Genomic DNA, 20,327 nt, shown 5'->3' on the forward strand with positions numbered 1-20,327 from the left:
TTAATGCCAAAATAACATGCTCATGTATTAATGCCAAAATAATAACTCTGCCCCACCTGCCCTGAATGACGCGTCGCCACTGCAAACTTGACATATTTTAATACTTATTTAATACTTGTACTCCCTGGATTTTATGTTAAACGCTCTCCAACAAAGCTTTCTTAGTGGCCAACAAGCTTTCTCTGCCCTTAACCTTGTTCTGAACACCTACAAAACAAAGGTCATGTGGTTTGGTAAGAAGAATGCCCCTCTTCCCACCGGTGTGATTACTACCTCTGAGGGTTTAGAACTTGAGGTAGTCACCTCATACAAGTACTTGGAAGTATGGCGAGACGGTACACTGTCCTTCTCTCAGCACATATCAAAGCTGCAGGCTAAGGTTAAATCTAGACTTGGTTTCCTCTATCATAATCGCTCCTCTTTCACTCCAGCTGCCAAACTAACCGTGATTCAGATGACCATCCCACCCATGCTAGATTACGGAGACGTAATTCATAGATTGGCAGGTAAGGGTGCTCTCGAGTGGCTAGATGTTCTTTACCATTCGGTCATCAGATTTTAAACCAATGCTCCTTATAGGACACTACACTCCTCTGCAAACTGGTCTTCTCTGTATACCTGTCGCAAAACCCACTGGTTGATGCTTATTTATAAAACCCTCTTAGACCTCACTCCCCCCTATCTGAAATACCTACTACAGCCCTCAACCTCCACATACAATACCCATTCTGCCAATCACATTCTGTTGAAGGTCCCCAAAGCACACACATCCCTCGGTTGCTCCTCTTTTCAGTTCTCTGCAGCTAGCGACTGGAACGAGCTGCAACAAACACTCAAACTGGACAGTTTTATTTCCATCTCTTCATTCAAAGACTCAATCATGGACACTGACAGTTGTGGCTGCTTCGCGTGTTGTATTGTTGTCTCTACCTTCTTGCCTTTGTGATGTTGTCTGTGCCCAATAATGATTGTATCATGTTTTGTGCTGCTACTGTTACAGGTCCCAGTTTTGGGACTGGTGCCACAGATAATAGTTCCTGTAACACAGGATAAATTACCAATCCCATAAAGGTTAAACAGGTTAAACATCACAGTTACAACATTAAATTCTCTAAAATGCAAAGCGAACACGTCTCACTGCCCACTACTGGCCAACAGTTGTATAAATGCCTCGCAATGGCGAAACCTTGGAGGACTGACATTTCAGTAAAAGCATCCTTTCCCAATACAAAGAAACAATACATAAACACAAATGTGACCATACATTTTGTGTGTGTCACACTACCATGTTGTGCTTCTACCATGTTGTGCTGCTGCCATGTTGTGTTGCTACCATGCTGTGTTGTCATGTGTTTCTGCCATGATATGTTGTTGTCTTAGGTCTCTCTTGTCGTGATGTGTGTTTTGTCCTACATATATATTTTTCATCCCAGCCCCCGTCCCCGCAGGAGGCCTTTTGCTTTTTGGTAGGCCGTCATTGTAAATAAGAAATTGTTCTTAATTGACTTGACTAGTTAAATAAAAAATACAAAAATAAATACAAATTGGTTCTTGCTATTTGGGATCCCGAGACCTCCAACTCTGACATCACCCCATTGAAGTTTAAATTTAAAATGGTTAAGGTAAAGATTAGGTAAGGGTTAAGTTTGGGGTTAGGGTAGGAGTTAAGGTTAGGATTAGTGTTTAGCTAGGGACCATATAATTCTTATGATGGGATAAAGGTCAGCTATTTTGGTCGGGGAGTTGGCCAACCATGGTTTGCCAGTGATGTGATAAGATGTTGTATAAAAAATGAATTTGAATAATTTATCTGGAATGTATGTTTGCTAGCCAGCCAGTTTTAGAGATTCCATGAATTTTTTGTAATTCACTGACAATATGCCAACATTCCACTGAAATCAGTTGATAATAGGATTTAGACAAGTTGTAAATGCAACAAGTACTGATATTGTATCATATAATAGCGCTCACAGCTTTCCAATAAAACAAAAAATGTGACATTTATGGTTTGTTTATATATATTTTTGAGGCTATTTATACATTAAATTACTATGTTCATTTTCCTAACCTGCTACAGAAATGATCCTAACCTGTTCCAAAAAAGTCAATTCTTGACGTTAATTTGACAAATGCTGGATCCCTTCTAGCTATGGAACGCCGTTTGGGTCTTTGCGTGTCAAAAAACACTATCTGACGTGTCAAATAAGCTTCTTTACCAATCAGGACCTGAATATGACTGCACGTCACATAATAATTGAATGCATTCATAAATGTTTTACATAGTGTAATCAATGTGTAATAACTATCACTCATATTTCGTATGTCACAATGATTCATCGATAAGTATGCTATGATGCTGGTAAAGTTGTCTCGCGCACCTACAGTGCTAGTCATAAAAAAAAAGCTAGCTAGCTCATGGATGTGAAACAGGTGTGAAATGGCTAGCTAGTTAGCGGGGTGCGCGCTAATAGCTTTTCAATCTGTGACGTCACTCGCTCTGAGCCCTTTAAGTAGTTGTTTCCCTTTTTTTCCCCCTTTATTTAACTTGGCAAGTCAGTTAAGAACAAATTTCTTATTTTCAGTGACGGCCTAGGAACAGTGGGTTTACTGCCTTGTTCAAAGGCTGAATGACAGACTTTTAACTTTTACCCTTTGTGGAGCGATAGGTAACGATGTTGTTGATATGTGCATAGGGTCCCTGGTTCGAGCCCAGGTAGGGGCGAGGAGAGGTACGGAAGCGGTACTGTTACAGATGCAAACAATGTTCTTCCCCCAAAACATTGCAAACGACATAATCTGTTTCAGTAGCTAGCTAGGTGTCATCATCTAAAATAACCCTAATTTGTAAAACAGTTCTTATTTGATTAATTGTGATCGGACCCATCTATGTGAAGCTAGCCACAATAGTGGACTTTGCGGTTAGCCTTCAAAATAAAAGTATGTAATTGACAGTGATGCAAATGAATACAAATAGTATAATTATGCCATAATTTAATAGATCATGCTAAACGAGGTTGGAATGTTTTTATATAAAATCAACAAAAGACAATAATTTGTTAATTTGGCAAAAATCTGTTGAAATCACACTGGATGTATTATACTTTAGAATTGCATTGGGGACATTCTTATTTCACTGCACAGCCTTGCCTTTGGATTGTGGATCAATGACATGGGGTATCAGTCTACTCAGTGACACCCAGAGATCATTAGCGTCATAGTTATTGCAGGACTCTGAAACAACTGTGAATTGAGCCACATTTATTGTCAACCTATGTGTATTGAACACTATTCCCGAGTAAAAACGATACTGCGTGGATGTTTTGGAGTCTGATAACTCTGAGGAGGACGTTGGGAAAAAATATCTTGGGTATTGAGTAGACTGATACCCCATTTCATTGATCCCCAATCCTTAGGTAAAACTGTACAGCGCAATAGGAATATCAATACACACAATATGCTGACTGGGGAGGTGCTTTCACACAGTCACAGTCCCGCGATAAGAGCTACAACGCTAATATTTTCGTAAACTCTTCACAGTTGTGTTCTGTGGGTGTCACAGAGTATATTGATAACCCATTTCATTGCTTCACATTCCAATCTTGTTTAACATGATCTAGTCTAAATATGGCATGATTCCACAAATTGTAACCTTCTGCATCACTTTTACTTGGATTTTGAAGGGAAACCGAAAATTACACGATTGTGCCTAATCCTTATTGTGGCTAGCCTCACAACACATAACCCGGTCCGGTAGAGCCTCACTAGCCAGATGAAGCTAGCTGGCTGCTTATAACGTTAGCTTTAGGTAATGGGGTTAATAAGTAGCTGGCTAGCTATTTATTTTCATGAACAGGAGTTACATTTCAGTAGGCGAACAACAAGTTGCTACCTAGCTAATACTTACAAGGATTCCTACATCATTGCTAAGAATAATGAAAAGGACTACAGTTTCTACTGGTCATTGTTTTCAGGCTGGTTGTATTGGTGCTAGCTAGGTACCAAACGAAAGCTAGCTAGCTACCCCAGGAGTTGCGGTCGAACAAATAATAATTTTTACCAACGCGTTATTGTAAACACATCGTTCGTGGCCGGTGTTTGCTTGTTTGCAGACTTTTTTGTACAGCTTTGACAGTGCTACTGATAGTAGTGGTGGCGCATGGTTTGCACGTACAAATTCAGAACACACAACATTCTATAATAGAGCTGTGTTATTTAACGTGTATCTTTTTTGGCGTTCCATATTACACCAGCTCTCGAAGGTGTGACGTAGTCACCTGGGTCACGTACCAGCCAGGTTTAATTGAACTATTCAAGGCAAATAAAAGGGGCTTTGTTTGGATAAAAATTGGAGTGCTCATATAACCACGGCATGCATAATGGGTTATGTAGCTCGTTGTTTAAATTCGCTAACCATCAGCGCCTCCATTTTGATGTGGGCACGATTTCACCGGCTGTGCTACTACTGATAGTAGTGGTGGCGCTTGGTTTGCACGTACAAATTCAGAACACACAATATTCTATAATAGAGCTGTGTTATTTGACGTGTATCTTTTTTGGCGTTCCATATTACACCAGCTCTCGAAGGTGTCCTGACGTAGTCACGTGGGTCGCGCGCCAGCCAGGTTTTATTGAACAATTCAAGGCAAATAAAAGGGGCTTTGTTTGGATAAAAATTGGAGTGCTCATATAACCACGACATGCATAATGGGTTATGTTGCTAGTTGTAGTGATGGGTCGTTCGCGAAGAGCCGGCTCGCATATCAGAAGAGCCGAATCTATTTATACAAATATTTAAAAAATTCAGATATGAATAACCAAAAGATTTAAATGAATAGAATTAACTAATTAAAATAACGAATGATGCTGTTTGACGAGAGAGGAACTGGGGATGCAGCATGAAGGAACCCCTCAGCAGATGCCATAATGGAGGTCCGATCCTATTTGGAGGAGCCCCTCCAAAGATCTGCAGATCCTCTGAGCTGGTGAAAGAACAAGGCCTCTGTCTACTCACGGCTTACTAAAGTCATGACAGGGAGACTCTGCATGGTGGCCACATCCGTTCCCTCTGAGAGGTCTTCTCAAAAACGGGACAAACAATTACTGAGAGAAGAAACCGCATCAGCCCCTCGAAAGTGAGGCAGCTGCATTTCTGAATGCAAATCTCTCAGAAAAGCTAAATATGGTCAGCATTGCTGTGTGCTGCTGGTTATAACATGGCAATAAAGAAGAGAGAGAAAAGAGGGACGTTTACTGTTTTAAGTGGGATGCAGCAGTTTTGCACATTGTAATTTATTTTTCTTTGATATGGAGCAATATTCTATTATTATGTTGTTCAGATTGTATTAGTTTTGAATTGTTACATTTATATGCACTTTGTTTATATACATTAAAAAGTTATATTTTAAATGCAAATGTTTAAAATAGCATTCTTTTTCATAACAAACCAATGCATTTTAAAATACATTGTGGTTAAGGTAGAGTATGATTTCATTTAATAATTTAATTAGAAATGTTTTAACACCAATCATAGTCAAACTATCGCAAACGGTTTGACTTGAAAAAATACAAAACATTGTTTTTAAAGAGCCGTTTGGGAGCCAAAAGAGCCGGCTCTTTTAGGTGAGCTGAGCCGAACAAGCCGGCTCACTGAAAAGAGCCGGAATGCCCATCACCAGCTCGTTGTTTAAATTAGCTAACCATCAGCGCCCCCATTCGGATGTAGGCACGATTTCACCGGGTTGTCTAAGATATATAAATAACCCCTTTTGTGTGGGTTTGTGACATATGTGTACCACGGTCTCTGATGAGTACTTCGGGGACGTTGGGGCGGGGCACTTTGGCACAAAATACGGTTTCACAGGTAAGGAAAGGTCTTATGATAGCTAGCTAGTAACATTCCTAAGTGTTGATGTCAATATATATGATATATAGCCTTTTGCAACATAGGTAGCTAGCCCGCTAACTACCGATAGTAAGATAACTAGACCAAAGTTAGCTTTGCCAGTTTTGACCGCTTGATCATTCGATTTAAAGTATATTTTTTTAAGTTATTGAATTAATCTCGGCCACACAGACCATTAACATGCCTTTAAAAATATGGAACGATCCATTTTCGTTCATTTGGCCAGCTACCAGCTTTTTTAAAATGATAAAATCGGCTACCAAGTTTGCAGCTAACCTTTGGTTGTGTTTGCACATAATGACTGTGTCATTGAGAAAGTCAGGGGTACGATTTCCCCTTGAATGACTCTCAGACACAAGTCATTGGACTGTTATGAGCTCCGATGCTCAATCTGAACAGTAACACGCGTCCTTTGCCTCACGGTTTTGGATGAATACGGAGTTTCTTTCATATCAATGAGGGAAAAAATGTGTGTGTGTGTTAATTAGCTATCTAGTATGCTCCGAACACCTGTGTGTGTGTGTTAATTAGCTATCTAGTATGCTCCGAACACCTGTGTGTAAGCTAACTCTGGAAGTGTAATTTTGGAGGGACTAATGGCTATATGGATCTGTGCAAAACGGCTACAGTACAGTGAGTGTGTGTATATATATTTTTTTTTTATGTGAAAGATTCTTTCTCGCTGAAAGATAAGGGCCATATGTTTGGAAAGCCATATTACAAGCAATGATTATTATTGACGTTTCTAAACATTAAAACACAGCGTCGGGATTGTAGTTCACATGAGTCAGTGGTGGGCAGGGCTAATGGCTGAACTAGGAAGAAGGCAGAATGTTGTAGGCTACGACTATCCCAATGGACTAAAGGAGCCTAACGTTGCTCCTTATAGTCTAAGGACATTACATTCCGTTTAAAGGCGAATTGGCTCTAGAAGACAAAACAGTGCATTTGACTATCTAAACGTGAATCGATTCTCAATTGCAGTACGGTTCTAGAAACACAAATCCCTCTTTCATATCACATCAAAATAATTTTCCAAATGCAGTGGTGTAAAAATAAAGTAATGCTAAGTAGATTTTGGGGTATCTTTACTTTACTTTTATTATTTTTGACAACTTTTACTAACCTACATTCCTAAAGAAAATCAAGTACTTTTTTCTCCATACATTTTCCCTGATACCCAAAAGTACATTTTGACAGAAAAATGGTCCAATTCACACACTTATCGAGAACATCTCTACTGCCTCTGCTCAGGCAGACTCACTAAACACAAATGCTTTATCTGTCATTAAAACAAATTACATTTTGCCGTCTAGTTTGCTTAATATAAGGAACTTGAAATGATTTATACTTTTACTTTTGATACTTAAGTACATTTGAGCAATTCCATTGACTTTTTGATACTTAAAGTATTTGGTTTTAAATATACTTAAGCGTTTTACTCAAGTAGTATTTTACTGGGTGACTTTAACTTGAGTCATTTTCTATTAAGGCATCTTTTCCACCACTGCCCAAATGTAAGTACTGTTTTAACGCCGTTGCAGCCAACAGTATTTTTCAGTGACAACACGTTTGTGGCGTCCGTCTTCCATTTACACACGTGTTCGGAGATGCAGATAGCTAATTAGCATAGTGAGCTAGTCCACTCAGTCTTCCGTTTTGTTTTCTGTAAATAACCGCTGTAATATGGAAGTGTGGGGAAACCTAACCCCATAAAGGTGTGTATCAATTGAATATATATATATATATATATTAATTCTCGCTGACATGAAAGATGAGGTCCTTATGCTTCCACACCCTATCTGTAATGTTGCATGTTTAAACAGCAAATCTGTCTGCAAAATTTTTCTTCCCCTTTCAGACCAAAGCCTTCAACAGTTGCCTTACAGCACCACCTCCAGGCTCCCTAACCCTGCACTCTGAATCCCTGCTGTCACCATGCAAGCCCGTAGGGTCACTGTTCACCGCATCAGCAAGACCGTCACTTTGTACCTGAATGACACAGCCTCACCTAAACCCTCCCCTGGCCCTCTGTCTGCCCTGAACGATGCAGCCAGTACCTCTCCATCCCTAGCCCTTACCTCTGCCCCAACGAAGCCCCTGCTGCTGATGCTGCCCTGGTTGGGGTCGCGACCTCAGGCTTTGGCCAAGTACTGTGAGATCTACTTCCGTACAGGCTTTGACGTGCTCATAGTGGAGAGTGCGGTGAGGAAGGGACAACGTTCATGGGTGGAAAATCTGTAATTATTTAAAAGTTCTGTTTAGAATGCTCCTCTCTATGGTCTCCTTCCTCTCTAAAATACCTCACATATTGCCTCTCCTCTACCCTAGGTGAGTCAGTTCCTGTGGCCTCGCTGGGGCCTGGACTACGGGGCAAGGGTACTAGATCTCCTGCAGAGTGACCGCTTTGTGTCACGCCCCCTGCTCGTGCACGCCTTCTCCATAGGAGGGTACACCTTCACCCAGCTGTTGGTGCATGTGTCCCGCGACACACAGAAGTATTACAGCTTCACTCAGAGGATCAGAGGCCACATCTATGACAGCCTTGTGCTGGGCTCGCTGGAGAGGATGGCTACAGGTGAGCCTGGGGTACAGGGGTTACCGTGAGAGGATACCGACCAGGTGTAACGCATCTGACAGCCTAGTATAGCCTGGCTAACCAGTGAGCTGATGTTGTTCTTTATCCTCAGGACATTTATACTGAACAAAAATATAAATGCAACAATTTCAATGATTTTACTGAGTTAGTTCATAAAAGGAAATCAGACAATTGAAATTAATTCATTAGGCCCAAGTCTATGGATTTCACATGACTGGGCGGGCATAGGCCTACCCTCTTGGGAGCAAGGCCCAGCCAATCCAAATGAGTTTTTCCCCACAAAAGGGACAGGTGATGAAACTGAGGAGTACTTCTGTCTGTAATAAATTACAGACAGAAGTACTCCTCAGTTTCATCACCTGTCCGGGTGGCTGGTCTCGGATGATCCCGCAGGTATGGAAACTGAATGTGGAGGTCCTGGGCTGGAGTGGTTATGCGTGGTCTGCGATTTATGAGGCCGGTTGGATGTACTGCCAAATTCCCTAAAACGACATTGGAGATGGCTATGGTAGAGAAATGAACATTAAATTATCTGGCAACAACCCTGGTGGACATTCCTGGAGTCAGCATGCCAATTGCACACTCCTTCAACTTGAGACATCTATGGCATTGTGTTGTGACAACTGCACATTTTAGTGGCCTTTTGTCCCCAGCACAAGGTGCACCTGTGTAATGATCATTCTATTTAATCAGCTTCTTGATATGCCACACCTGTCAGGTGGATGGATTATCTTGGCAAATGAGAAATGTTCACTAAAAGGGATGTAAAGAAATTTGTGCACATCATTTGAGAGAAGCTATTTGTGCGTTTGGAAAAATTCTGGGATCTTTTATTTCAGCTCCAGAACCGTAAGACCAATACTATACGTGTTGCGAGTTTATATTTCTTGTTCACTACATTTTGTCATTGATTATCTCTTCAGGTCTAGGTAAGAGCCTGTTCCCCCGGCTGGAGAGCCAAGTGAAATGGGCCAGTATGCTCTACTTCAGAGCCTTCAAACACCACACAGTCGACTACTTCAACAACGGCATTGATGTCTTCTGGAATAACCCTGTCACCGCACCCGCTCTCGTCTTCTTCTGCAAGAACGACGCACTGTGTGACCCGGAGGGCATGGAGGAGATCATCGCCTACTGGAGAAAACGAGGGATGGAGGTGACAGACAGGAAGTGGGAGGAGTCAACACATGCAGGCCACCTGAGACGACACCCCCAGGAGTACCTGTCTACCTTGGAGACCTTCCTAAAGACTCTCGGTATGGTCCCTCTCAAGGCCAAGATGTGACCCTAGGCAGGACCCACACAGCTGCATAATTCGTATGCGTGCCACTAGAGATCCCTGCATTAGCATGTTTCTGTTAGCTGGTAAATCCTGAAAAAATACCCCATTTTGCTGGCCTGCTAATGTGCCTGGACCTTGAAGGCTAAACATTTGAGGAAAAAAAAACAATTGATCCAAATGATTGTCCAATCAGGCAGGCTAGATGCAATCAATTTGAAATGAATATGCATTCAAAACACCAGGCTTTTGAGCAGTTATTCAAATGACAGGCTTTTCACTGCAGTTTACAGCCTAGACTAGAGTTTTGTACTCACTTGAAAACAATAACATTCTTCATTACATTGTGTTGTAGGCTACATTTCTTGTCCCTAAGAAGCTGAAACTATAGGGTAGCTTTTCAAGCTGGTACCAGGGGACTGGGAGGGAGCACACTCAGCTCAGCCTCGGGAGCACACACAGTGTAGGCTACCTATGATTTTGTTATCTGATAAATATTTTGTTGTGTAAATTTACGTGATATTCACTGCAGTATTGAGCTTATGAATTATGGGCTAATATGCATATGCTTCTAATTTAGGCTATAGTCTACATCCCAAGCCTGTCTGTCTTTGTTCTGTTTTGCAATTACGCACCTGGCCCCTCTGCTGCCATGGCTGTTCCTGTTAAATCTTGAGTCCCAGGAAAAGCAAGACTACAAAAGCTTGTTGGACACTTACAGTTGAAGTTGTAAGTTAACATACACCATAGCAAAATATATTTAAATTCAGTTTCTCAATTCCTGACAAGTAAAAATTCCCTGTCTTGGGTCAGTTAGGACCACCACTTTATTTTAAGAATGTGAAATGTCAGAATAATATAGATTTATTTCAGCTTTTATTTCTTTCATCACATTCCCAGTGGGTCAGAAGTTTACATACACTCAATTAGTATTTGGTAGCATTGCCTCCAAATTGTTTAACTTGGGTCAAACATTTCGGCTAGCCTTCCACAAGCTTCCCACAGTGAATTGGGTGAATTTTGGCCCATTCCTCCTGACAGAGCTGGTGTAACTGAGTCAGGTTTGTAGGCCTCCTTGCTCGCACATGCTTTTTCAGTTCTGCCCACAAATTTTCTATAGGATTGAGGTCAGGGCTTTGTAATGGCCACTCCAATACCTTGACTTTGTTGTCCTTAAGCCATTTTGCCACAACTTTGGAAGTATGCTTGGGGTCACTGTCCATTTGGAAGACCCCTTTGCGACCAAGCTTTAACTTCCTGACTGATGTCTTGAGATGTTGCTTCAATATAGCCATATCATTTTCCTTCTTCATGATGCCATCTATTTTGTGAAGTGCACCAGTCCCTCCTGCAGCAAAGCACCCCCACAACATGATGATGCCACCCCCGTGCTTCACGGTTGGGATGGTGTTCTTCGGCTTGCAAGCCTCCCTTTTTTCTCCAAACATAACGATGGTCATTATGGCCAAACAGTTCTATTTTTGTTTCATCAGACCAGATAACATTTCTCCAAAAAGTACAATCTTTGTCCCCATGTGCAGTTGCAAACTGTAGTCTGGCATTTTTATGGTGGTTTTGGAGCAGTGGCTTCTTCCTTGCTGAGCGGCCTTTCAGGTTATGTTGATATAGGACCTGTTTCACTGTGGATATAGATACTTTTGTACTTGTTTCCTCCAGCATCTTCACAAGTTTCTTTGTTGTTGTTCTGGGATTGCTTTGCACTTTTCTCACCAAAGTACGTTCATCTCTAGGAGACAGAACGCGTCTCCTTCCTGAGCGGTATAAAGGCTGCGTGGTCCCATGGTGTTTATACTTGCGTACTATTTTTTTTGTACAGATGAACGTGGTACCTTCAGGCATTTGGAAATTGCTCCCAAGGATAAATACAGGCTTGTGGATGTCTCTTATTATTATTATTATTATTATTATAATTTTTTTTTAAATCCTGAGGTCTTGGCTGATTTTTCTTTTGATTTTTTTTTTTTTTCCTCCCATGTCACGCAAAGAGGCACTGAGTATGAAGGTAGGCCTTGAAATACATCCACAGGTACACCTCCAATAGGCTAATTGACATCATTTGAGTCAATCAGAAGCTTCTAAAGTCATGTCATAATTTTCTGGAATTTTCCAAGCTGTTTAAAGGCACAGTCAACTTTGTATGTAAACTTCTGACCCACTGGAATTACGATTCTGTAAACAAATGTTGGAAAAATGACATGTCATGCACAAAGTAGATGTCCTAACCGACTATAGTTTGTTAACAAGAAATTTGTGGAGTAGTTGAAAATTAGTTTTAATGACTCCAACCTAAGTGTATGTAAACTTCTGACTTCAACTGTATATAGACTACTAATAGCCTATTGGATGAGAGATGCACACTTGCTCTTGCTGAATATAAAGTAGTCTACAGCATTAAGAACGTGTGGGGAGTTGGAAAGGAGAAGCACATATTTTCCAATTGGCCAATCTTAACACTGGGCTACATCCTGACAAAATACATTAGCAGGCCACTCATGATGTACCTTTCTGGACCTTCTAAACTGTTGAGAAAAGACCCAAAGTGATCCAAATGGTTGCATAGTCAGGCCTAGGCTGTTGGCCTATGCAGTTATTTCGACGTTAAATAAAACGGGACATTTGAGAGGTTATTCAAATTAGCCTACATCACTGCATATTACAGTCTATGGACAAGAATTGTGTACGCACTTGGTAACAATAATACATCCCCATTGCACTGTTGTAGCCCAGGTTGAATAATATTGTCTAAAAACGTAAGCTTTGCGTGTCATGGGGTCAACAGCGCAGCCAGGAGGAACATGCAGTACAGATCTTCAATTTCATAATCTGTTAACTTTTTTTTTTCTTGCACTTTGACTGGTAAATCTTTAGCTTATAGCACTAATATTTTGCTAATGAATGGCCTAATATCTAGCTAATATGCACAACCGGCTATAACAGGAGTAGACAACCCTGGTCCTGGGTGCCGCAGGCACTTCATGTTTTTGATTTAACCGACCTGGAAGACCAGATATGTTGACTTTAGGCAATCATTGAACTGATCAATTAGCTTAGTTGGTCAGGTGTGGTGCCTAGTTAGAACACAATCCTGCAGTACCTGTGGATTGTTGAGACAAAGTACATTGGTGTGCTAACTTTTGGCTGGTTATTATAACATTGTTGCGCCGATGCATTATTTGCAGTTTTCACTGACAATGAACATACCCGGCATTGAATGGTCTGAACCTGTGTCTGTGCGTTAGAGACCCCATGAATGGTTTTGTTAACACCTTTCATTAATAGGCAGCGTGCAGTATGATGCATTGATCAGTTGATTGACATGTAGGACTGCAGAATGAAAAACGATTATCTTTCCTCTAGTGTGGATGCTCAAATGTTTTATAGATGTAGCCTATAGTTATAGATGTAGCCTATAGTTATGGTGCTTGGTGGATGGCCTTTAATGCTGACGCGACACAACTAACGTTATCACAACAGAACTAGCCTAGCTAGCTAACGTTGGAGAACTTGGATGAAATAAAAATACACTTATACTTGTTTACTTTTATACTATATCAATTTACTCTGGCAAGTTTGCCACCGGCGCGCTGCAGTAGGAAAGCAAAGCGGAAGTTGAATCATCACTTCTGCTGTTTGGCTGTGCTCATAAAAGTTTGAAATTGAGGTGGACAGTGCAAAGTGTGTTAAATTACTACTGTTTTTATTATGACGTACAAACACTGCATAGATTATTTAACACAAGTTGTAATCTTATTAAAATTGTTCAATGGATTTATACGTTCTTATAAGTTTCTTGTAAAAGATATGCATACGGAGTGGTATTGTTGGTTACGTAACTAATGAAGAGGAATTTCTCAAACACACCCAGTGAGAGCCCCTCCACAGTTTGCCAAGAGATTCAAGGACATCTAGGCAGACAGTCTCTCAGCTGAACATGCCATAATTGTACTAACAATTACCTATTAATTGGGTGTAACTAATGACATATGTCCTCTTATGATAACCAGCCTTATAAAGCCTTAAGAACACATCCTTGTGTAAACTTTAATATCCAGCATAATACTGCTAACACTTAGTAACAAAAGCAACATGAATGCTGGGACAGAAGAGGAAAAAATAAACGTAATGACTGATATGCAATTCGCTTACACTGGTGGTTCTCAGAGAATGTATCTTTACACATATTTCCCAGAGCATACAGACTTGTTTTGAAGATCATTTAGAACAGGGGTGTCGCACTCATTCCATGGAGGGCCTACTGTCTGCTGGTTTTTTAAATTTTATTTTCAATTAAGACCTAGACAACCAGGTGAGGAGAGTCACTGATTCGTAAGGAAATCATCTGTACAAGGGAGGATCGAAAACCCAGACACTTGGCCCTCCGTGGAATGAGTTTGACGCCTATGATTTTAAAATAATCGGTTGTTCCTTATCAAGCAGTTATCAACTTGTTTTCGTCTTACTTGACAAATCCCATAGTTAAGCCTGACTATTATCAGACAGATGCAAGATTGCTTTGTTTCACTATCTAGATTTCAATCTGTCGCCAATTGGATGGAAATGTGAATACTCAAGAATCCGCATATTTTGTCACTAGTGGTGTTTTCCCAAAACTGACCCTTTCTCTTAAGTTTTCATGTACTGAATAAAAACCTAAAGTTCAATATTTCCATCGCATTGTCAATTCTACCGATAGTTTTGTCACAAACTGCATTAAATATAAAATGTGCGTCTTGGCACGTGCGCTCCAGCCAACATCTCGCAGATGCAGTGTGGGTAGGCTGTGCGGGTATAGTCTACATCAGGGGCGTCAAACTCATTCCATGCAGGGTCTGTTTTTTTCACCTTTCAATTAAGTCCTAGACTACCAGGTGAGGGGAGTTCCTTACTGATCAGTGACCTTGATTGATGAATTAAGTACAAGGGAGGAGCGAAAAATCGCCGATATACAGCCCTACATGGAATGAGGTTGACGTGTGGTCTACATGATGAATATTACGGATAAGAGCGATAATTTTTATTTGTCATGTCAAAAGGCAGTTAAGCATCGATCATGTCACCAGAATATGACCCTTTATGTATTGAAAGGAGCATCAAGATCAGTGCACTTTCACCACCCTGTGAAGTTTAACGTATTTCATCAGTAGCCTAATAAACTGCATGGGTTCCCGAGTCGTAGTGGGAGGACCACACACCATATCATCGCGTGACTCCAAGTTTACTTCGATATGATGGTTATTATTTACATATTTGCGCATAAAGGACTTTCCACCGCCATTTCTTGCATAATTTTAAATGCGTATGACACATTTCAGTTGAAGGCATTGTTGTACAACTGACTAGGTATCCCCCTTTCCCTGGATTTAATTTTACTAACACAAAAAGATCCTACTGTGTCGAACGAACATTATCTGTTGGCATTTATAAAGTTGTTTCCATCACAGCTGGCATACTCTTAAAATTATGACTTTACTCGCATAAAAATGAATGGAAACGTGGTTTATGATACATTTTCCAGACATGATTAATCTCCTGTTTTTATATAGAAACGTAATTTAGATTTGGCGTCAGTCTTACCCACCTTTCTATATTAACCAATCAAGTAGCAGTCTTGTTTGACAATCAAATGAGGAACACTAGAACAGGGGTCTTCAACCTTTTCTTGCCCAGGGAAACCGGTGACCCAGGTGGGATCTTTTGTTATCATCAGGTGAATGATAATGGCAAGGAGAAGTTATCAACATTTTAAAATGAATAGATTTGGTAGATAGTTTTTTTTCTTCCCTTATTTTGACCTGTGAAGGTGTGTGAATCTCTAACATACCTTTCTAGCTAATAGGCTAACTCCAAACACATTTTCACTAAGAGCAGCTGTTTAGCTGGTTAAACAAAGGTTAGCAATGTGTTGACAAAAATGTATACCCAAGTCAAGAAAGCTTTACCAGCAGCACTTGCTTCACTGGTAGCCTATTCGCGGGTGCTTTTTTTGAAGCCTATGATACTCCAGTGAGTGTAATTTGCTTAATATTAGGAGTTGAAGCCTTTAGAAGATATTCTCCTCTTTTCTACTGTAGGTATGTCATTCAAAAACATTTGTTGTTGCTAGCGATATTCATATAAAAATCCACTTGTTTTTATATATTTTCACCGTCCTCCTGCATTACCTCGAACCCCAGGTTGAATACCCCTGCTCTAGGACCTCCTAAATCTACAGGTATATAATAAATACTCTGTTATTATCATCCCTGTGTGTATTCTCCTGTGTACATCGCAGTGAAGTTCTGATTGTCTTCGCCGTTCTTTAAAAATAAATATTTTGTTAAGACATACTGCAACTCTTCAATGCAATGTTTTCCAACAGATGTGCCATTTTACTTTAACTGGATAAGTAATTCATTGAGATGAATTTGTCAATGTTACCATTAGTTGATTTTTCTAATATTTACACTAGATTTAAACTGGAAAGATAAGCTGACAATGGACAATTACATGTTTTTTTCCCCCCCAAGATTTATCCAATTCTGTCAATTTGTTTTAGCCAAACCTTTATGTTCATGATCCGCCAGTACTGTAGGTCCACCGTGACCACTTGTATTAGAACTATTGTCATGCATTCTATTTTTGGAAAGCATGATTAAAAGAACAGAAATGTTGAATTTTGTGGGACTCTTTGTTGGCGGAAATGTGTTTGTTTGGCGAGATGGTGCAAAATAGGGGAGGTGGCAGAACGAACCAGTTGGATGGTCTTTGATATTCATAGGCGGGCACGTCTTTCCACAAGTGTGCACGCGCTAGTGCGCTGATTTTCTTTTTTTAAGTGGTTGTAATTGTAAAGACCGTAGGCAGCTTTGGACAAACATACCTGATTCAACACATTAATGGTTTTAAGATTAATTGACAAGTTGAATCAGGTGTGCTTGTCAGGTGCTACAATAAAAATGTGTACTGTTGGGGTTACTCAAGGACCGAGACGGGCTCTCCGTGCAGTAGGTGGCGGTAAAGTTCCATGGACGGAAGATGGCGGAAACTGCTAGTGAGTCATGTGAAGCTAAGAGTACAGAAAGTGAGTGAGTGGGTTACAGTGGTGAAGAAAAAGGGAAACGATAAGTAAAGCTATGTTGGGAAAATAGGAAACCAATAGACTCGATTTTGGTCGGAGTCAGGGTTTTGGATGAATGCTACTTGGGAAATCTGTTTAACATCTCCAGGAAAATATGGAATGTGTTGGAAGAAAGTGTTGAGTCGATGAGAGTCACAAGTTTTTTTTTTTTGTGTGTGTCTGCGGAGCAGAAGAAGCATGTGTTAAGACTAAAAAAGATATCGGAGTGGAATGTTTCCTGCATGGATTTTCGTATCAAGGGGGTTATTTCTGGGGTGGTGCAAAAAATAAAGGCAGAGGATTTAACTGAAGAATTGATGGAGTGGTTGGTGCACGTCAATTGACCTGCATGGTAACAGTAGATGGAGAAAAGAAGTTCACTTCATCCATGCTACTGTTTTTTGATGAGTCTCTCCCTTCTCATATAAAGTTAGGATTCATGACATACCCTGTAAGAGCTTCTGTGCACAAGCCCCTTCAGTGTCATGAATGTAAAATATTTCGTCAAGTGTGTGTGTGTGCGCGTGCGTGCGTGCAGAAGGAAAGAATATTGTATGCCAGAGGAAGGGAAATGCTGCAACTGTGGATGTGAACATGCGCCTGAATTCTTGGAGTGCCCTGTTAGGGTGAAGGAGAATGAGGTGGCAAGGGTAAGGAGTATCCAGCGTGTCTCCTATCTGGAGGCGGTGAGAAGATTTGGAAGGAACGGGTAGCGGGGGAGAAGCAACGGTAGAGGAGCCACCAAGACCAGTGAAGGTTTCTCATCAACCGAAGGACAGTGAAATGCTACATGTTAAAAAGGTGGACTTTGTATTATTTATTGTAATGGTCATAAACTGTACAGCACAAGTGGAGAAGTCTAAGAAAATTGGAATCATTGAATGCCGCTGAACGTTTTTCTGGGGTCTTTTGTGATTTCACAGCCGAGGCGGTGCAAGAAATCCTGTAGGTGAATGTATACCCATCACAGGCCCTTGAGCCTGTGTAGGGATGTATTTTGGAGTGGACTGTGATTTTTTTTAAACATCATTATACTTCTTAATTATTTTAATGTTTTTTAGTTGACGTTTTATTTTGTATTATGTTTTTCCCCCTTTCCTGGAATGTTTATTTTGTTTCTTATTCAATACCCCGTCCAGTTGTTGGCGGTAATGCACCATTAACATTGGATGCCAACCGCCTTTAAACCCCATCGAAGAAGGTACTCAAGGACCAGAGTTGGGAACCACTGCCCTAGTAGCTTTGCATGATACACGCACAGTTGCAGTAATGCACAGACTAGTTGGTTGGCTCACTACTACCATACGGAATAAGAAGACTTGCTGGTGTCGATGCCATATCTAACTGTTTAATCCTGAATGCTGATTGGTTAAAACCGCATTCCAGACGGTGTCTATTCCACAAGTTACGAACAGCTAAGTCTACGATGTTAAAATGCCTATTTACTCTGTTCCATCTGACTGCGCAATCCACTGTCTCATCAATCCAGCCAGGCACTTTATAAACTTGATCTCCACTATAAAAAGTATCTAAACATGATCTCACATTTATTTTAACTGTATGAACCTTGCTGTATGTCTCTCTGACATTTGTATCATTGTTTCAATATTCAAATTCTATCTCCTGCTGTCCCGTAGTAATGAACATGTCGGGAGGCAGTGTTTCTCAGCCGGTCGAAATCATAAATCAGCTGGCATCATTTTTATGGATATATGCAAAGTCATTTCAATAGAAAAAAGGTCAAACTAAACTAAGTGTAGCTAGTTTTCAGTCTTTCCAGCTTCAGTTTGAAAAGATTGTGTTAGATGTGATGTGTTGTTGGCTATCTCCTCTGAACAACGAGAGCACATTTTCTATGCCAGGTGAAATCGCGCCTCATTAGCTCATTGTTATGGATGTGTCCAAATAAATGTCACTAGAAAACAGCTTATGCAAATGCCGCTACTGTTGTTCTGGCTGCACTGTTTGACGTGACTAAGTTAGCCGTAGTTGGCTAGCTAGCAAGCAATGGATAAGAACGTTGCCACTCAGTATGGCAATGGAACATTTAGTACGAACGACTGGGTCGCGTCCATATATACAGACAAAAAGACTGAACGACTGGGCCGTGTCTCTGGCAACCAAACTGATAGAAGGAACAACCAGCCGGCTTGGGTAGCAACCCTAGATTTGTGTCTGGACTTTATCTTGTGGAAGGATGAAATAGTATGAATAAATTCATAAAAATAATGTTACATTTACATTTACGTCATTTAGCAGACGCTCTTATCCAGAGCGACTTACAAATTGGTGCATTCACCTTATGATATCCAGTGGAACAACCACTTTACAATAGTGCATCTATATATTTTTTTTGGGGGGGGCAGAAGGATTGCTTTATCCTATCCCAGGTATTCCTTAAAGAGGTGGGGTTTCAGGTGTCTACAGAAGGTGGTGATTGACTCCGCTGTCCTGGTGTCGTGAGGGAGCTTGTTCCACCATTGGGGTGCCAGAGCAGCGAACAGTTTTGACTGGGCTGAGCGGCAACTGTGCTTCCGCAGAGGTAGGGGGGCCAGCAGGCCAGAGGTGGATGAACGCAGTGCCCTTTTTTGGGTGTAGGGCCTGATCAGAGCCTGAAGGTACGGAGGTGCCGTTCCCCTCACAGCTCCGTAGGCAAGCACCATGGTCTTGCAGCAGATGCGAGCTTCAACTGGAAGCCAGTGGAGTGTGCGGAGGAGCAGGGTGACGTGAGAGAACTTGGGAAGGTTGAACACCAGAAGGGCTGCGGCGTTCTGGATGAGTTGTAGGGGTTTAATGGCACATGCAGGGAGCCCCGCCAACAGGGAGTTGCAGTAATCCAGACGGGAGATGACAAGTGCCTGGATTAGGACCTGCGCCGCTTCCTGTGTAAGGCAGGGTCGTACTCTGCGCTTGTTGTATAGCATGAACCTACAGGATTGGGTCACCGCCTTGATGTTAGAGGAGAACGACAGGGTGTTGTCCAGGGTCACGCTGAGGCTCTTAGCACTCTGGGAGGAGGACACAATGGAGTTGTCCACCGTGATGGGGAGATCATAGAAAGGGCGGTCCTTCCCCGGGAGGAAGAGCAGCTCCGTCTTGCCGAGGTTCAGCTTGAGGTGGTGATCCGTCATCCACACTGATATGTCTGCCAGACATGCAGAGATGCGATTCGCCACCTGGTTATCAGAAGGGGGAAAGGAGAAGATTAATTGTGTGTTGTCTGCGAAGCAATGATAGGAGAGACCATGTGAGGATATGACAGAGCCAAGTGACTTGGTGTATAGCGAGAATAGGAGAGGGCCTAGAACTGAGCCCCGGGGGACACCAGTGGTGAGAGCACGTGGTGCGGAGACGGATTCTTGCCACGCCACCTGGTAGGAGCGACCTGTCAGGTAGGACGCAATCCAAGAGTGAGCCGCGCCGGAGATAC

The 20,327-nt window shown here is 41.4% G+C and overlaps 1 protein-coding gene across 2 annotated transcripts; it reads left to right on the plus strand.

Annotated features, from left to right (window-relative positions):
• Positions 1-5,704: 5,704 nt before the first annotated feature.
• Positions 5,705-10,291, plus strand: LOC115196706 (uncharacterized). 2 transcript variants are annotated; one of them, XM_029757547.1, is made up of 4 exons: positions 5,705-5,860; positions 7,764-8,131; positions 8,234-8,480; positions 9,425-10,291. In XM_029757547.1, exons 2-4 carry the CDS (start codon positions 7,841-7,843, stop codon positions 9,784-9,786), a joined length of 900 nt encoding a protein of 299 aa, XP_029613407.1. In that variant the 5' UTR covers positions 5,705-5,860; positions 7,764-7,840; the 3' UTR covers positions 9,787-10,291. The 2 variants fall into 2 exon arrangements, with proteins under 2 accessions (XP_029613407.1, XP_029613408.1); XM_029757548.1 differs by having other exon boundaries at positions 7,764-8,107.
• The last annotated feature ends 10,036 nt before the right edge of the window (positions 10,292-20,327 follow it).

The sequence above is a fragment of the Salmo trutta genome, chromosome 7 (genome assembly GCF_901001165.1).
Source record: "Salmo trutta chromosome 7, fSalTru1.1, whole genome shotgun sequence".
Taxonomy (NCBI): Eukaryota; Metazoa; Chordata; class Actinopteri; order Salmoniformes; family Salmonidae; genus Salmo; species Salmo trutta.